Here is a 19,481-nt window from a genome sequence, read left to right on the forward strand (position 1 = left end):
TGATACAGAATACTACTTTGTCTTCACAGCTGGAGCTACAAGCAAATCGTGAACCTCAGCACAGGTCCCTTGAACCAGACATTTTCTCTGCTGTGTCATGAGATTGAACAGTACGTCAAACAGCAGTTCAAGACTGGTACTGTTGTCATGTCTTTCTGCACTTCCGTTTAAGGTATCGTTACATGCTAGACTGTAGTGAATGTAAATCATATGTTTGTCTCAATTCCTACGCAAATTCTGGAGGAGCTTTGTGATGGGGTAGAGCTCTGTGTTGGATTTCCCTGCACCTCCACTTCCCATGAGGTACCTAAAGAGCAGAAGGGCTTTTCAATTCAAAATCCTGGAGCAACTGAAAAAGGAGAGAATAAAGTGACTAAGGCAAAACACATAAAGACATGATAAGTCCTGTGTGTTATTGTAGTGTAGGTTTCAGCTTGGTTCAGGCATCAGCTTGGTTTCAGGCTTGGTTTCTGTGCTGCCTGGGTTTGGCACTCTCCAGCCTGCTGGATGCTCTGGTGACCACTTGTGCATGGTGGCGGTGCCTGTCAGCAACCCGCTCCTCTGCGTGGGCTCTGGCTGAACTGCAGGGCCCCTTTTGGAGATCCTCTCCTTGTGCCTTGTCCCGCCCTGCAGCATGGAGGCTGCACGCCTCCTGGGAAGGCTTAGTTGCTTCCCCTTTCCAGAGGATACCTCCTGATGTGGCGGCATCTTTTTCTAAGTAAATAGATAAAACAGATCCTGTTAGCCATACTGTTTATTAGAATGAGCTACAGCCGGAACAAGCCTGAGTGAAACTGGTAAAACATTAAACCAAATGCATGACATTGGTATTTTAACCCAGGCAGAGAAGTGTGAGACAGTCACCATTTGTTAGTTTTGGTGTTTTTATGTAACAGCCTGTTCTTGTAAGAAAAACCTTTCCTTGCACAGTTACCATTCCAAGTACCTGAGTAGCCGTGATAGGCACCAAATGATCTTGACGGGATCTTTTCAACCACCAATGGTAGAATTTGAACTGTAGATAATCATGAAACACCTTCGTATTTTCTCTGGTCAGTTTCTTTGTAGTGTATTTTATGTGACAGACCAATCTGGTTTTGAAGTAATTCACAAGTCTTCTACTTGCACTGAGTTTTCCAGCTAAAAGTGAGGTTCTGCTTTCTCTCCCTTTGAAGTATGAAGGAGTATAAAATACTGCTGGCCTTTTTGGTTTGTTTGCACTCTGCTCTTAATTGCTTTCCTTATTGCCTCTTAGAGGTACGTGTGAAACTTGTCTGCCTTTTGATCTTAAACAGCTACAAAAATACTGTGTTAAAGGTCTTCATCGTTTAAAATTCCCTCTGCTCTGTTTTCTTTGTAGCCATTCCTCAATTGTTACTAATCATTGCTATGAAAAACTCTTTCCCTTGTCTCTTTGTTTCACGAAATGCAAAACAGATAGCTTTCTCATGACTTTGGCAGCTAAAGAATGTCATCTAACTGGTGAACAAGGTTTACCCTTTATGCCATCCATGTTGATATTACAAACCTCCACGGCAATCAGGACTGCAGGATTTTGCAGTTGTTGTCATGTCAGGGAGTGCAACTGGCTTTTCAGTACTATTAATGCAGACTCGGTGTGTGCGGTGTGTGTGACAGATCTTCCACTGCGCTTTTTTCCTCTCTCTGCCTCCACCTGCTTTCTTTACCGAGGAGCTTCGTAAGAAGCCTTGGCAGGGGCTGCATCCTTATGCTTTGCTTGCACTGAAGGAACTACTTGACTGACCACACGTCTTTTTCAAATCCTTTGTATTGTCCTTTCTTGAACAAGTTGAGACTTTCTGCACTATTTGCTCTGCCCTTTCTTTGCCAGAAGTCAAAGGCCAATTTCAGCCAAACTTGAAAGAGCATTCTTATACATTTCTTTTTTCCTTTTTAAAGTGAATGGCTTGGGGGTGAAAACCCAAAGGAGTGCTTCCTACTGCACGGCAGCAGTCTATATTGGTACGTACAGCAGGCAATGGCTCTCCTACTGATACAACGGAAGAAAATAGAAAAATTTGTAGAAATGGTAAGAAAGTAATTCACACTGAGTGAGAAGCTGTACAAGATGAATGGTGAAAGTTGCTTTTTTCCTTAATGTGAAATGAAGTGATTATTGGTGCAAAAATTTCAGCAGCTCATCGGTGGTATTTTTTAGTACAGCTGAGGACTTTTTGTGAGAGCAAAGGAAACCTATATCCTGATTGCCTGAGTGTGTATGTCGCTGTGCTGTTAGGCTGTTCTGGTGACCAGGCTGTGAGGTCAGCGCCTCCCTCAGCACTTGGGTGTTTGCTGCACTTAAGAGAGGCCAAAGCAGCTTCCAGGTGCAGCACCTGGGTTGCTACTAACTATGGAGCTACCGATATGCCAGAGCAGCAGCAGGTAGTCACACTGCCTGCTGGACATCCCACTTCCCAGGTGAGACACTAAGACAAAGGCTTACAAATCACTACAGTCATTTACAACTTGAGCTTTAACTTTGTTACCAAATCCTGCTTACAGCTGCTACCCATATTAGCGATGTGGTCTATTTCAGAGATGGGTAAAGTGACCTGACAAAGCCATTTTTGCAGAAACAAGATTGCTCTTATTTATTTATTTATTTATTTATTTAATGCAGAAAAAGTCCACCAGGATTTATGAAGGTAAAGCAGTATAGAACGTATCTTTGAATCTACTTTTGATGTGTTTCAAAATAAACCTTCAGAATGGTTTGCATTAGACCTATTTCTGTGACTTACTTAAGAAATACTTTGATCATGCATTTTTATCAACTGTCTTAGATGCATATTAGATGTTTTATACACAAAACACTGATTCTTTCTTTCTGCTGTTAAAACTCAGGTTTTTTTTGTCTCAGAAAGAATCGTGTCCTAGGATATGTCCAATATGGAAGAGCCTCCCTGAGCAGAATGGTCTCCGGCACTCATCTAGTCACCCAAAGCTTGCTTTGGAAGAGCTACAACCCTGTGAAGCTGCGCCATGTTCAGGAGCAAGGCAAGTGACCTGCAGGCACTTAAGAAATGACATAAGGTTTTATAATAGGCCATAAATAAACTGTCTGACAAACATGCACTAGTGCAAGCAAGCTGCAAGATTAGATAATTATTGCTTGAAGAAATCTTTGGTTTTCTACATGATCTGTTCACTCTGAATAGTATTGCTGCATTGTATTAGTGTGAAACCTGACTGTAGGTTTCCACTTCGACTTTCTTCTCCAATAGCATCCGGACTGTTTTGGACCCTGTCTTCCTTAAAACCACATACAAAGGTAAAAAAGCAAAAGGAATTGCACTGTTATTTCTTGTTAAGTTTATTCTTAGGTAGATTGCAATTCCATTGTTCTTTGACCATAGAGTTGTGTAGTTACTCTGACTAGTTTCAGCATGCAGACAGAAGTGCACCTGAAAGTTACTTCTGCCATTTAAATGTGAGTACAGGTAGAAGTCATCCTTCCAATTTCACATGCAGTACTGTCATTACCTGTGAAAACAGTGTTTTCTTTCCCTTTTTGCAAGGCAGCAGAGCCAGCAGTTGATATAAACAACGTGGTGTGCTAAAAACTAACACCATTTTCTCAAGTTTTTCAGATGAGAATTTGTGTGGTTTCCTAATATTTTATAGCTGTGCATTTCAAAATTGAACCATGGTGTATTTGATTGCATTATCTATAACTGTTTTAAGATCTACCTAAGAAAAAGTGTGATGTGACAACTTACCAAGCTGGCCTTCCCAGGATTGTCACTTAACATACACTAAAAATTCCTTATTGCTACTCTCCTCACAGATCAGCAGCACACAGTTTGAGTAATGTGTGTTTTTTACTACTAAAAGAAGGTTGAAGTGTGCAGTAGAGTGACAGGAGTTTCCTTCAGCTTGCAGAGACACTCCTGCTGCAGGAGGAGATGGATTTACTGAAAGTGTAAGGTATGTTTTGTTCTCATCAGTATAAACGTATAACAGTATAAACATGAACACTCGGTATTATTAGGGCTAATGGACAAATTTTGTTTACATGTAAGGTTTTAAGTTTTCAGGAACTTTTTTTCCCTAGCATTAATGCTCTGTTCGTGTAGTGAACAGAATACTTTGCCTTTTAACTTAAGCACTTCTCCTGAGTTTTTGCTATTACCTCCCAGCATTAGTGGAAAAGTAACAAAAAAATAAAAGATCGGTATTTCAGGAGACTTGCATGCCCAGTAAGGTATGCAGTACTAGGATGTTTGCTAATTCTTAAACATTTTCAGAAATGTAGATACATTTCTGCTTCCATTTTTTTTTCTGCCTTCACTTCACCCAAGATGTGGAAAACCTCAAATGTGAAGTTGAGACAGCACAAACTGCAGTATCAGCTTTTATTACAGGTAGGTCGTTTTTCCCACAAAGTGTATATTTAACAAGGTGCAGAGACATCTAAGGAAATAGCATGCGTTCTGCGTTACACAGTTAACCTGTCCCGCTTGAGAACAGGCCTCCTAGAATGGTGGTCAGTGCACGCAGGGAGGCTTGATGTCGTCTGCTGGTAATGGTGCAAGGAGTATTTCAATTTGACAAATTCAGGACTAAGCTATTTAGGATCCAATTTTAACCTTGTACTTGCAAAAAAAAAATAATTACGATTTCCTTATTTTAGGAACTGTAGTGCAAGAATTAAGGTAAAGAATGGGCAAGTTTTGAAAGCAAAAGCAGGTTTTTTTTGTCAGTAATTGGAAAATACGGTCTGGCTGACTGCTAGTACAGAGGGGGTGGTCTGCTGATTGGTGCTGAGGGACTGTCTCTGCCCCTAAGCAGAGGGTTGCACTGGACCAGAGCCTGACTCTTTGCACTAACACAGGGCAGCTGCCTGCAGGGTGTCTCAGCTCGTCGTCGGAGGGGAGCGCAGTCCCAGCGTTCTGCCAGCAGCTAACTCCAGGGAAGAGCCTGCCTGCAAAATACCGCTTGTCCCAGCAGCAGATTTCCGCCACGAGGAGAGCTCTGGTAAGTGTCAGTTTACTGCTTCTAATGGTTGGTGACATGATGAGGACGGATTCCTCCCTGCACTGCCTGGCTGCTACCTACACCTACTGCCAGGAAACAGCATAACGTCACTCCTGGAGGCAGGGAATGGCCCAGATGTAGCATGGTAGCTAAAAAAATAACCCTTGCATTTCCAAACGAGAGGTTATTGAAAGTAGGTTGTCAAATACAGACATTCTGAGCATGATACGTATGTACAATTTATTTAAAATACTTTTTAACATACATTAAAAAACTCACTATTTATACAGTCTAATTTCTAGCAACATATACAAATACTGAGCAACTACAATACATGCTGAGGTAAGAACATACATTCTGGGAGAATACTCAAGCCAAACAAGATTGAAATACATTTTATAACCATACGTCTTCACATGTAAAAAAGAGACCCATTAAATGTACCTCTGCTTGCATTGCACACAGGAAAATGCTAACCTTAGGTGTGTCATGCAATTACATTTGGGAATCAGTGTTTAACAGTTCATAGCATACATCTTAAACCCAAATGTTCAATATTCAAACTTATCTTAGCCCTAGAAGATAAAATTATCAAAGTTGAAAGCAGGGAGCAAAGCACAAGACCCATTTCTTAAGAAAACGAACTTAATTCCATTCTTAAAGCAACCATTCCAGTCAACAGCTTAAGCTGCTCAGGTAATGAAACTGCATTTGGTTGCTTGAAAATAACTCCCTGTACAGAAACTCTTTAATTCTTACACCTTCTTAGCCTACAGTACACCCACAGTTTTACCATATCTGGCCTACGGTAAAAATTAAATGTAGATTTCCAAGAGTGTTAATTTTATTGACTTGAACATATCCATTCATTTTTATGGCAGAATTTCTTTTTCTAAGCCTAAAAGCTTTAAATGTTTCTTAACTTGGCTGGAATAAGTATGTCACAGCTTGGTGCAAACATAGCTTTCTGCACCTTTCAAATAAAATCAGGTAATTTCAGAGTCATAATTGCTACTGATGAGTAAGAACATATACTTACCTGATTAAGCAAAACTATAAAGATTGCAAACTAGCTTTATCAAGCATAGAATGTTTCAGTAACATCAAAAAATCCAACCTCTGTGCAGGAATTTCCTTTTTCATTACTAGGTCCTGCATACCAACCTTATTTGCCTATTCAGATTTAGGCTTAGACTCCCACATCTAAAAAAATGTATCATTCTCATGATCAAAAAAAATGTAGAATTGGGTTTTAAGGTAGCAGAGCATAAAAATTTGGTTTACTGAGTTATATACAGCCTCTGTGCAAAAAAAAATTTCAAGTGTTAAGTCAGGATCCCATACTGGTAACAAACACATGGTGGCAGTCGGCTTGAATAGTATTTTAATTTGGATTTGGATGTTTTCCGCCCTGTGTAAAGTCCATGGGCAATAAACAAGGCTGACTTGAGTTATATCACAGAAACAAACAGTAACCATTAAAGTCCATAAAACTGGGCTAGTGTGCAGCTAGGGATTTTCACATTTATAAATTAATTCAGCATCCTCCCAACAGTGCTGTTACAATAGAAATTAAAGCTATTTAAGATTTTTTTTCTACTACTTGTTTCTGTTAAAAAGCTGTGCTTTGTTTCTAACAAGATAAAAAGTGACATCCATGTTGTTTTCATCTTGTGATTACCTAGATAAAACTAGTCTACGTTATCTCAAGTAGAAGACTGACTGCAGTAGAGAAAACTGGAACATTCAAAAAGATACAAATTCAATTAAATGCTTCTAAAATTGACACTCTTTGGAACGATAATTGTTCTCGGCAAAGGTTTTGGAATATTTTATACTTCTGCTAAGAACAATCATAAGAAAAGCCCTAGGGCCAAAGTTTTCCAATTGTGCTAAAATGTACCATATGTGCTAAATGCATGTATTAACACAAACTATGCACCGTTACAGTATTTGTGTGCTTTCTCAAGCACTCACAAAAGTATATACGTATCTTTCTTTCTTTGTATATGCTCACATCTTAACGTACAACAACAGATACTGCTTGAGGGAGCGGCAACGTCTCTGAACTCAAGTCACCTCGAACACCTGGCAGCTTCTTGCACAAGTTTGAATCGAAGGCAGACGCGAGTCAGAGCAGCCTTCACTGAGCAGGGAACACGCAAAAGCAGTTGTCAGGTGAGTTGCTTGTAAAACTTAGACTGTACCTACCATATCCCTAGAAGGGAACAAGAGTGAGTGGCCTAAGGAGATGAGGCAGAAAAGAAGGTGGATTGTATAGGCAGCAAACTCGAGTTTTAGAAGGATAACAACAATCATGAGAAATTTGAGGAACACACAGGTTGCAATAAGCAATCCTGTGAACAAAAGCCAAAATAACAATTTACTATCAAGACTATTTTATGCTGTGAAGTTAATGGGATTTTTGCCATCAGTCCTGATATTATTTTTAGAGTCCAAGGTTGTACATGCATTTTGTAAGGTAAAATTAATTTTAGGAGCTATAGCGCTTACGTATAGATTTTAGAAAGTTAGGAGTTTTGATTGTGGGCTTTTTTCCACTCAGAAGTAGTACCATTAGCAAGAAATTATTGGCTTTCGTACTTTAAACAGTTGTTTCTCCCAATTTATCATTCACATCTATGAATTACTGAAGCTAATCTTGAAGAATTCTTCTCTCATGTCTGGCAGACAATTGTACAGTAGTTTAAAAAAAAAAGTCCATGGTTTTTGCAAGAGACAAGCTGTCATTATATATACAGCTTAAGAAAAGGCAGAATTACTGGTTTCCCAGACTTCAATGCCACATCTTTTGGTTCAACATTGTATTACTTAAGACTAACAATATAAAAACAGTGTGATTAAAAAATGAAACCATCAGCTGGCTTTTAAAAACAAGCCACAGTTGCCTTCATCCTACCTTACGCGTGAGCTAACTTAGTTCTTCCTTACTCCCGGCGGAGTGGGCCGCGCTCTGCGGTACCTGGTACACCAAGTCCTCTGCAGCACCTGGCCCCAGCTGCCCCTTGGGCGTGTCGTACAGCGCCTGCGCTGATGATGCGCTGTCTGTCCTCGATACGAGTTTATTGTAAGTTCCCACCGGCGGAGGAGCTTGGTTCCCTGCTGCTTTAAAGGTGGAAATGGAAGGAACGCCAAGAGGAGTGCTGGGGTGACTGGACATATCCATGATTATTGGCGTTGCGTACTCTGGTCCAGTTATAGGTAGTGGTTCAGCGTAAGCATGATAGACTTCTTGTACCGGTGAATTGTAAGGATCCAAATCAGCGTAGCTTGCTTCTTTCCCTTCCTCTGGTTTAAAGGTTGATCTCTGATGAAGCGTGCCGACGATGCCCCCTACCAGTGGCTGAGCATACTCTGTGGTGCGAGCACCAACAAAACAAAATAAAAATACACTTACAGCAGCAACACATTAATGTCAACAGCATCACAGAAATTACTGTCCTCGATAAAACCAGTGGTCAGTCTCTGTCCACCACAACTAGGTGCGTTCGCAAAAAAAAAAAGGTCATTTTTGCACAATGGATAAAGCTGTTGCATAGCTTATGCTTACAACATCCTGATTTCTCAGGCTTACACTTCTTCCCTGGTGAGCTACAATTTCCCATGTTGTAAATCTGCTCAAAACCAAGTTTTTTGAAACATGCTTCCCTGCAAAATTAAAAGTAAATGAAATTATCCTGGCTGGCCTTGGATAAGAAGTGGTCCCTAGGGTGGAGGGTTTGTCCTGTGAGGGGGGGGAGCCTGCACGTGGTCAGCTGAGATGGTTTTGTTTGACAGCTAATCTGAATAACAAAAGCTGGAGGTGGGAAAACTGGCTAGCTGTGTTAAAAACAGACAAGCAGCCAAAGAGAAAATTGATTCTGCCTGCTGTGAAGCTGCAATTCCTGCTTGTCTGCATATTTCTGCTCTCCCATAAGCATAGAACCAAGGGCAGAGGCAGTCATCGTCCTCTAATGACTGGTTCACAAGCAAAGGGCACATGCTGTTATCAGTAATCCCTCATTTTGCAGATGAAGAGGATGATTTAAGTCATATTGTCAGCATAGGAAACCAAATGCCACGTTTCCGATTTGTGCATAAAGAAAATGTGGTAACATTATTTACAATGCATGTAAATTTGGCTAGAGAGACATTCAAGAACAAGTACAGCAGCTTTCAGTTACTGCATTAACTTGGGACAGTGTCTATCCACACACATCACAGCATCAGTCAGTTAAGACAGATTTATAGTACTCTGAGAGCAGAGCTGAAAAGGTCTGCATTTTAAGAAATGCATTTACCAGCAGAACTACTCATTTCTCATCTTCTCCCCAAAGCAACCAGAAAATTATTAAATGTAGCCAAGTTCCTGGCATTTTTTGGCATTTTCTGTATATTGCATAGTCCATAAAACAACAAAAAAAAGTACCTGCAGATTCTGTCTGTAACACTGCTGGGACTTCTCTTGGTCTTAGCCGACTGATTTCACTGCTGCTGTAGCGTACAGGCGTTTCTTCGTGTTCTGCTGATTTGGTAGGGAGAAACTGCTTCATTCCTTTCCACCACCCTTTGTGTGGATTTAAAGAAAATAAAAATAAAAATACATCCATACTGTAGTTTAAGGTGTTACACTGTTTTACACCATATCTTTATTTTGCAGTAGTGGGCAAACAAATCAATTATCAGTACTTGCGTGATCCCATGTTAATGGGATACTTTGATGTTTTATGGCAGCCTGACGATTCAGAGGTGAAACCATCGCTGTCATCCCATCAACCTGTCTGACTGCTCCCACTGCAGTCCTTAGCACCTACAGACCTGCTGTATGAGGCAGCCCATGGGAGGGCGCAGACAGAGGTTCCACAGAGAAGTGTAACAACATTTTTTGATACTGCATTTTGCCAAATTTCAATGTACTTTTTAAAACAGACCCGCCTACTGAACATTTAAATTTAAATAAGTGGGGAAAAAAAATAAGCACATCTATCATTAACATTTAGACACAGGACATTATGACTCTAACATGCTAAAGCAACAGTGCTGCAACCTATCAGAAATGGACATGTAATAAATAAAAATAAGGTTGTTAAAAGGTTTCTTGTCTAAAGGATAAAGGTTACGCTTAAACTGACAGAGAACAAAAACAGCTGTGGAAATTTTCAGCATAAGGTCAGAAAAAGGAAGCACAGTCATACAGACAGTAAAAACCCAACTGCTGCACCACAGCAGTGTTCAGGACATTTGCAAAGCACATGCTGTGCGGTGGAACTGTCTGAACTTAAGTTAATGTGGCACAGACAGCAAAGACAGAAAAGATACCTAAAAGGAGATGCAAGTAATCCCATGTGCTAATAGGACAGCGAAGAATGATAAAATTTGACACACCTCATACAACCAGTTGAAAGGTTTTTTCCAGAACAAAAGAAGTACCAGAAATATGTCTATGAAATGTATAAAAACATTCCTTATAAATGATTTTTTTTCCTCTCTCCTTGTAATTAAGAGACTCTACACTTTGTTTACTAAAAAAAAAAAAAAAAAAGACTGCAGCTTTAAGCTTGAACAGGAGATATTTTCCATTTCTGAAGAAAATTCAGAGAACAGAGAAGTCTGTTCAGAAAGGAAGCGCTGTGTTCACTATCCCTACCGCCTGTGCTAGTCAGCAGTAGAGAAGTTTCTGCTAGTGGAAATTGTCCGTTACTGCAATTTGAAAAACACTTTACACCAAGAATGCTAAGCAAATGATATCATAAAATCATTCTGTTACCTGCACGATCCCAGTAAGGTAGATCATACGTGCCCTCTGTTTTTTTCTTGCTGTGAGAAAATAAAAAGTGTGTTTTATTATTCTGCTTACCAGAAGATGAATTAATGCTCAGCAACTGTCACCTTGGCTGTAGCTGGCCATCAAGTTTAAAGTAAAAGCACCAGTCTGCTGCTACTTGAGAAATCAGTTTTCAGTAAAAGCACTTAAAATGAAAATATTTAGAAGAAGTGCTTTTCATTGTGCTGGCTACTCAAATGAACAATTTCTCAGAAAGAGAACACAGTTCTGAAAAAAGTCCCTTCCAGAAGTGTGCACCAGGTGGTTCCTGTGGCAATCCATGCAGACTATTTCATTCCCACACACCAGACTAACAGTCATGTAAAGTACTTTTATTAACCCGTTCATTTACCGGTTTCTCCAGTGCCACGCACAAACTAAGATAAGAATCAGAGTAGTGAAGACCATCACCAGCACGGGAACCAGAACTGCTGCCAATGCCACATCTGAAAGCCATTAAATTAAGTGGTGTCAGACAAGAGTTTCACATAAATCAGTTCTTATTTTAAAAATTACTTGGGTAGAGCATGTCGCTGTCATGTATAACATCTAGCCCACTGCATCACCCAGCTAAGCTAAGCAACCCCACTGGATGCTCTCGCAGTTTAAACAGTAATTAACATCTCTCCTACATGTACGCGCAGACAGTATTTTTGAAAGTTTTCTCATCAAGATTAACAGCTTTGACCTAGTATAAATAAGATTTTCTATTAGAACAACGTATTTTGTTGTTAACAAAGAGCCCAGAAGTACACAACCACTGAAGTTTGAACCTCCTGTGAGAAGGAAATACCACAGTACCTTGGCAATTAATCACTATTTGACTATGCTGGCTCTTCACGTGACATTAGACGATCCTGTCACATTGCTATCCAAAGGACACTCCACCAGTGCCTACACTTGCAATGACCTTGCTCTCTGTCTGACAATTTTCTTTGATAAACAACAACGAGGATGCCAGATAGTTTTTGAATTCCATGCCAACATGACTGTTTCATAAAGGACAAGCTATGGCAAAAGTCTTTTGTCCTGAGAAATTACCAGATTAAATAACAAAGCAGTTACTTCTGACTAATTCTGAAGGGAAGTCCAAGTTGCAACTTCTCCTTTGGACAAAAAATTGTTCAGTAATTAAAAGCTGAACTCAGTTTACATGTAATATTTACATTCCTTAGAATATTGGGTTTGTTTCTGCATACATCTTTAATATACTGGTAAATATTAAAATTAAAAGATTGATAGTTTGCTATAGCATATGAAAATTGTCAAGAGAAGTTAAATTCGGAAAGCACACAACACATAGCAAAGTACTGTCAGCAGTTCCCAAACACTTCCACTATTTAAGCATGGGTACCTTTGGTTACACTTGGAGTCACTGTGGTGTTTTTTATTTCAGGTGTGAAAGTTGTTTTATCTGTCTGCAGCGACGTCTTCACTGAGTGAATGAAGTCATCACTGAAGTCATCGTTCTTGTCATTGTTCTGTGGTGGTGGTGGAGGCGGCAGCATGGTGATTTTAGGAGAGCGGACTTTAAAAGAAAAGTATTTGTAAGAAGAGGGTTTTGAAAAGCTAGTTTTACACATTTCAAGTTCTAAATGTATCAAGAAAAGATAAATAATGAGGAAAAAGACAAGAATCAGAAACATGGAAAGCAAGTGACTGGTGGCTTTTGAAACACTTTCTAAATCACCTTGTTTACTCTGGAACGAGCTGTTTTCCAGGCTAAGTGTAGTAACTTTGGAATAAACTCAGAAGTACCAGTTACAGAAGGATTGCTCAGCTCAGTATTGTTTTCTCATTGAAAACATGCCCAGAAGTTAAACTTCACTGACACATTTCACTGCTTGTCTTGCAAAATTGAAGGGTTTTCAGTTCTTACCTATACTGAACTGACATCCTAGCAATTCTACTTTCATTGCAATTTTCTGGTGCCATTTTAAGGGGTTAATCCTAAAAAATCGCGCAATAATAGGTGGGATGAAATTATTACGAACTTCCTGGTACAATTCAGTGTTCCCTTGAAATACCTGGAAAAGAAGAAAAATAAAATTAAAAAAAGACTATGTTATACAAACTAATAGCAACTACAGAAGTAAAACCAATTTTGATGTTTCATTTAACAAAAATAAGCAGTGCAGAATCCTGAGAATATTTCAGCCTCAGAACTGTGCTGCTGCCTGCCCTGTCCCATGCAGAAGAGAAGCTAGTTGTGCACACACACGCACGTACACACGCACCTGCTACAGCCTTTGCCTTACTTCAAATAAAGGTACTGATGGGACCCAGGCAATGCCTACTGCTAAATAAATCTTGCATTTTTATGGCACTGAAAAATAATTTTAACTCAGTCCTTTCTTGCTATTGTCATTTATTCTTCAAATAAAGCAAGCAGTTGTGACACTGTGAAACCAGGAATTTACCAGTGCCTACACAGTTTACCCTGTGTAGTTGTTTAAGCATGGCCTGTCCTATGAATGGCTGTGGCATTTCTTAGGAAGAATTAAGAAAGTCCAGTATGTAGTCACACTGTCCTCTAGCGGCTGCTATCTACAAGGACTGAACTCCAAGCAAAATACTATGTTAAGATTTATGTTAGGAAAGCAAAATCTTATCTGTCAGAAATCTCACGTGAAGCCATTTGATTATGGGAGAGAAAGGAGCAGAAATTGCCTAAAGAATGAGCTAAAGCTGGTCCTTCACTGCTGGTCCTCGCATATAAAGAACTTGGCCAATTTGACAACACAGAACTGTTTTGTCTGGTTGAAATTGGTTCTCTGGAACTCTGGTTGAGTCACCGTATGTATGATGCAGAGTAAGCACACTGATGAGCTTCTAGACACCAACAGGTTTTGCACCAAGCTGCTTAACACAATATATAACAGCCAGGCCAAATGTGCCAACCCAGGGACCCAGTCCATCAGTTTCTTTGGAGGACTGGTTCAAGGTCATGTCTTAAAGTGTTGATATGGATAATGCAAATCACGTTGGATGTAATTAAGAAGTGAATTAGACCTTACTAGCACAAACCCCAAAAATAAATGTTATAGAGAGTTAGGATTTTTCTGCTTACTCACACTACTATGTAAACATTAAAGTATCTTGCTACTTCTGAACAATTCAGCTTGTTGGTGTTTCATACTTCATACAAAAAATAGATACTGTAGGGTTAAACGACTGCAATACCCAACCGGTTTGAAAGAAAAGGATTATTCCAGGACACTAGCCATTCATGAGCCAAAACCAAAACAATCCCTTAGTAGTCTTTAATGGAGTCATGCCTTAGCCTCATGACCTACATGACGTGCATATCCCCACTCGCAAAAGACACACAAGCCCCATTACTATTACCACTTGAGCGTAAGAATTTTGGTTTGTCCTTACATAGTCAGTAATTGTCATCATGTTTGAAAGCACTGACTGATCAAATAAGTAAGTCAATTCTGTTAAAAAAAAAAGGGTTGCTCATTTAAATACAATACTTCATGGTTGTGATGTATTATTTTTTCTCCATCTCAACTTAGTAACCAACATTTTCTTTTTTTTTTTTGTATCCAAATAACACTACCAAACTGACCGCTAGCCCCTTCATGTTACTCACATCTAGGTAGGCAAACACGAGGTTATTTGCCTTGGTAGCTTACAGTCTGTTCTTCCCCAGCAGGGCAGATTTGCAAGCACACGGCTCTCAGTGACACTTCTGCTTTGAAAAGTGCTCTGAATTCAAGCTTGTTGTACCTAAATATACTTACTGGTAATGAATGAAGGCAGATTAAATGCTAAGGAAATCTATGGTGGTGTTCTGGAAATACAGGAGTAACACCAAGCGGTCACAGTTTGTGTGTCCAGGTATTCACAATATATGAGACACTGCAAGACCAGGAACACAGAAGACCGGGTTCCAATGTACAAAAGCTACTTTACTTATAAACGAGAGTAGTTTATTATTATGATGATGCTGACAGGCTCGTAGCTACAGACCTCGCCAGAGAGTTATTTTTTCGTGAAGATGCAAGTGAGAAGCGAAATACAGAGGAGGATCTTTGAGGGGATGCACACAGCCCTGTGTTCGTTTGCCCTGTGTTGTGCCAGTTCCAGCCACCGAAAGAAGGCACACGCTGCGTCAGGCTGCTGTAGCAACACACACGGGTTAGAGATCAGAGAAGTCTGTGTGTCTGTCCCTCTGATTTCCTGTAGATGCCCGACACTAAACGGTAGCTTCACTGCACGTTTCTGAGCCTGAGCACATAAGAGCGAAGGCAACCAGAAACATTACTGCTGGTTATTATCTTCAAGAAAGAGTAGCAATAAAGTAGTTCTTTACTCCATGCTTTCATTACAGTCACGCTTTTTGATGTCAAGTGTTAAGACATTAACTTAACTTTGCCTGCAGCTCAATACATAGTATTTTTTCCCACAAAAATTTGCCTCTGAGCTCAGTAAAAACCATTTTTGTGATGAAAAAAATCACCTTCATATGCCATTTGTTATCAGACTCTCTCAGCTTGCCTCTGTGCTTTTACAACAGTGGAATTTGTCATTTCTCCCCACTTCAAGCATTTTCTACCCCCCTCCCCCCCTTTTTAAGTAGACAAAAATGTTAAGGAAGGGTTTTCTTGAATACTGATACACCTCGAGAAGCCATTTTCATAGAGGACTACAGGAAAGCCTTGGAAAAGCTCCTAGTCTCCTAAACAACTTCAGGAGTTTAAAACATTTTTCAAAAACCAGGGAATTGCAACTCCTGATTTGTCTGGTGTGCAGTTGTGTAAGGATCAAAGGGAGACACCTGCATGTGTTTGTGTCCAAAAGCAAAGATGTATCGAATGAGATTGTGCCAGACAGAGGAAAAATCTGCTATTCCGAAGCCTCAGAAATCAACCACACCAATCCTTTTTTGTGTCATTTAAGTATTTCCCTTCACAGCTGGCATTTTGGATACGTACGGTTCTTCACACATGGTACCTACTGATTAACAAGAGCAAAAAAGATCCATCACCTGTAATCTCAAGCTCCACATTTTGCTTTACTTCACAAACTTGCAAGGAAAAGAACAAGCTCAATTAAAATAACTGTAAAAGTTTTCTAGGAAAATAAACTAGACGTAGCCTAAATCTGGGCAGCTAGCTGAGGTTTTATTTTACAGCCAGAAGAGGGCACTCAAAAAACAACAGAAGACGCTGGATTTATTTGCCTTGAATACTTCGTATTAACAATAGCACATGTGTGGGCTCAAGGAGACGGACCAGTCCCAACAGTAAAGCCACCCCTGCTCAGGTAAGTTTCCCCGCTGTGATTGTGTGCAGTATTCAGAAACCTCTCGATCTAACAAACACGGTGCTTTTACCTTTCACCTCATCAGGATGAGGGTTGGAAACACAGCAGGAAAGGTACCATCATTTATTTCAGCGCCTGGAATCCCTTCTGGTTCTCCAGGCAGAGGTCTGAAGCTCAGACTGAGACTCAGCCAAAGCAGCTCCTCAGGAACTAACTGTTAACGACAGCAGATGCTGCTGCCTGTCATCAGCCAGAGCACGTGAGGCCGTTTTCTAGGCCCGCAGGATGCTCTGGCGGCTGAATCTACGCACTGGGGACTGTCCAGAGGGAGCAGGAAGGAAGGGATAACTCCTTACGGACAGCTGCTTATAAGACCTTGGCCTTACAACCACAAGAAATAAAATTTGGAGGCAAACCTGAAGTAGACATGCTCCCTGAGTCAGGGTCACTTTTAACAAGTGAAACAAGTTGCTACATCCTGCCCTGAAACATTCTTAATCCACAAAACCAGCAGAAAACCCCAGAAAGTACCACTTAAGAGCTAACTTTCTTAAGACTGGGTTTTTGTTTTCCTAAAAAGTTACCAGGTATCCACATTTACATAATACAACAGGCCTATGGAAGTAAATTGCATCCACGAATGTTAAGAAAAAGGAAGAAACCCTAGTTCCAGTCAGCTCTCCAAGTATTCTCTCATTTAAGAAAGTCTTATCTGAACCACTGGGAAGAACAGGTAGCACAATACCCTGCCCTGCCTTCTCATCTTCTTGTATTTACATTAAAAACTGAGAAATTAATTATTTGCATTATCTATCTTACTGCTGACATTTTTTCCCTTGTGGTAAGCATTTGCCATGTAAACATACCATTTCATTCTTTTAAGATACCTCCCCTCTGCAAAGACTGTTCTGTTACACAAGTAAGAAACTTCTTAGTCAAAATGATCAACAGAAGCACTATAAAAGAAGGAAAATTATACAACCCCTAACATTTATACTGTATCCAGAAGATGATGAGAATTTAAGCTCTGATTTGGGGGAAAAACAATACAAACAAACATAAAAAGCAACGTATTTTGAAAGAAATCTGGTTAGTCAGAAAGGGACGCAGTATCAGGCAGCCTACCACTGGCAATGGAATTTACTTGTGCAGAATATTCCCATTCCCAAACAGTCATAAAATCACCTCTGAATTTCAGAACACTACTTCAAATCCTTACATATCTGCACATTTTCTGATTTCCTTCTGCATGGATGCTGTTTATGATTAAAAATTACACTGAAAAAGTTATTTAACATTTCCTCACTGTACCAAAATTGGTCATATTTACAATTGTGAATCTCCACAGAACATATCTAGAAAATGTGTGGTATTTTTTACCTTATCTTTATCCATGCCGGGCTCTCTGTATGCTGTCCATTTTTGTCCATCATCACTGTATAAAATTCTGTAGGCTGAAACATAATAGTAGTACTCTGCTAAGGTTGATCCAGTAGTTATAATACCTGTGAAAATAAAAGTGCCCAGTTACACAAAAACTGTTACCAGTTGGTAAAAAAAAAAAAAAAAAAAAAAAAAAAAGTATATCAGCCTTTTAATCCAGAGTTATATACTTAGAATCTCCACTGGTCCTGTTACATTCAGAAAAGTTTCTCCAATGTGTCAGGGTCTGAAACTCCTAAAACTTCATCATCATTTTACTTACTTTTATATTGTAATTCTCATGATACAAGCTTCCTAAGCACTTAGTCCCCATTTCTTGGTGAAAATGGCCTGCTCGTTTGACCACGGCCCACTTCTGCCTGCAGGTGCCAGGATAGCACCTCTCTTCCTTGCTTTTGTGCTGCCAACCTCAAAGCACCACTGAAAAAAACTGTAGCCCCCTAAAGCAGACACTTCAGAGCTGCAGAAAGACTCACACAGAAAACACGTTCGTGGAAGGTTATTAGCAGAGGAATTAGAGGAGTAATATAAAATCCAAATAGTCCCCAAGGAGGTGATGCCAAAAGTAAACTTAAGTTGTTTAATGGCAGGAAGCCCAGGTGCTGACAGCAGGGTATGCAGCTGAGTTCAGGGACCAGTTCAAGCACTTGAGAAGGAGACAAACCCAAACTGATCAAAACAAGATGTCTCAGGATAGTCTTAAAGCCCAGGATTCTAAAACATGCTTGACCTACAGCAACTTGAGTTTGGACTTCAGTCAGATTGCAAGCATGCCCACTAACAACAGTGATTGCCTCTGAACAAGTAAATCAAAACAGAAGACACTAACATTAGCACAGAAGCTATGATAGGTGCACTATTGCTGGGTTTATTTTCAAGCAGGCCATCCCTGAAGTTAACCCCAAAATGCGAGTGCCTCAGGGCTTCACTACTCAGCATGGGCCACGCTGCCATCAGCAAGAACAGGTAACCGCAAGTTTGCCCAGCCCCCAGAACATGAGGCCACCCAGAGCGAACTGGGCAAGCAGCACATCCAGCTGTCTCTGCAAAGAACCACAGCGACTAGAACCATGACAGAAGGTCCACCGCAATCCCTGTGAAGGAGCAGAGCCTAACCCAGGCTCTGGCTGCATCAGTCTGTATTGCTTGGTCCATTTGCTGGGGGACAACACAACAGGCTCTGCTAGGAGGGTCCAGCAACCCTGACTCGTGGTCCACGTTCCCCTTCAGAAAGAGGAAGCTGCCAGCTAGTTTGCTCTGCCTGCTGCTCATCACACGGAGCACGGCAACTGCTCCCATCTCCGCTGCTGGATTGACTGTGGCTGTGGAGGGCAGTGGGGAAAACCTAAAAACATCAGTCAGTACACCCACATCAGAGGTACCAGCGGACTGAGTTGACTGGATATGGATTTGAGCCTCCAAGGAAACAATCAGCAAGGAAGCATCAAGGATCCAGTAAAAACACAGGAAACACTTCAACAAATTCTGATGGAAGAGGTGTTTTCTACTACGGAATTCCACTTGTTCAACCCTAGGCTTTTTGGTGCATAAGCTAGGATATGGAACTGAACTTGTAATGGTAATTAAACATCTTCTGGATTTTATCCGAGACTAAGCACTGGAAAAAATGATGTTAGTAACCAAACCTTCTGAATGCATTTTAAAAGCCACATCAGACTCACTCACCTGTTATTCTCTTTTCTTTATTCAAGTCTATCTGCAACCACTGATGTTCATCACTGACAAAAGCCGCCCAAGGAGGCCCATGCCTTTTCAGTCTGGCATTTTCAGGTTTCCAAGTATTCATTTGTCCTGTTTGGTCAGACCACTCGAGAATAGATGATGCCGTGATCTGGGAATCAGGGATTACCCCAGATTCCATCCCCAGTGTCCCATAGCAACCTGAGCAAAGGAAAAGGTGAAGATTCAGAGTGAAAATCCA

At 40.4% G+C, this 19,481-nt stretch overlaps 2 protein-coding genes across 4 annotated transcripts in view; one reads left to right on the plus strand and one right to left on the minus strand.

Moving 5' to 3' along the window:
* Positions 1-7,338, plus strand: part of LOC106038425 (cell cycle control protein 50C-like) — a 29,170-nt gene extending 21,832 nt beyond the window's left edge. For 2 of the 3 annotated variants that reach the window (XR_010828601.1, XR_010828600.1), the window contains exons 5-9: positions 30-3,018; positions 3,809-3,948; positions 4,323-4,385; positions 4,856-4,998; positions 7,036-7,338. The gene's annotated coding sequence lies outside the window, so the exon portion shown is untranslated. Of the gene's footprint in view, positions 1-29; positions 3,019-3,808; positions 3,949-4,322; positions 4,386-4,855; positions 4,999-7,035 lie in introns of those variants that run through there. The other variant, XR_010828599.1, reaches the window with a different exon arrangement.
* The window catches only part of DCBLD2 (discoidin, CUB and LCCL domain containing 2), a 44,462-nt gene continuing 29,832 nt past the window's right edge, over positions 4,852-19,481 (minus strand). The window contains exons 8-15 of the mRNA XM_066990387.1: positions 19,226-19,441; positions 17,477-17,601; positions 12,702-12,849; positions 12,177-12,350; positions 11,175-11,268; positions 10,766-10,815; positions 9,428-9,565; positions 4,852-8,373 (exon numbers count right to left, since the gene is read on the minus strand). Coding sequence (XP_066846488.1) covers positions 7,931-8,373; positions 9,428-9,565; positions 10,766-10,815; positions 11,175-11,268; positions 12,177-12,350; positions 12,702-12,849; positions 17,477-17,601; positions 19,226-19,441 — 1,388 coding nt within the window. The 3' untranslated portion in view covers positions 4,852-7,930. The remainder of the gene's footprint in view (positions 8,374-9,427; positions 9,566-10,765; positions 10,816-11,174; positions 11,269-12,176; positions 12,351-12,701; positions 12,850-17,476; positions 17,602-19,225; positions 19,442-19,481) is intronic.

The sequence above is a fragment of the Anser cygnoides genome, chromosome 1 (assembly GCF_040182565.1).
Source record: "Anser cygnoides isolate HZ-2024a breed goose chromosome 1, Taihu_goose_T2T_genome, whole genome shotgun sequence".
In the NCBI taxonomy this organism is placed as follows: domain Eukaryota; kingdom Metazoa; phylum Chordata; class Aves; order Anseriformes; family Anatidae; genus Anser; species Anser cygnoides.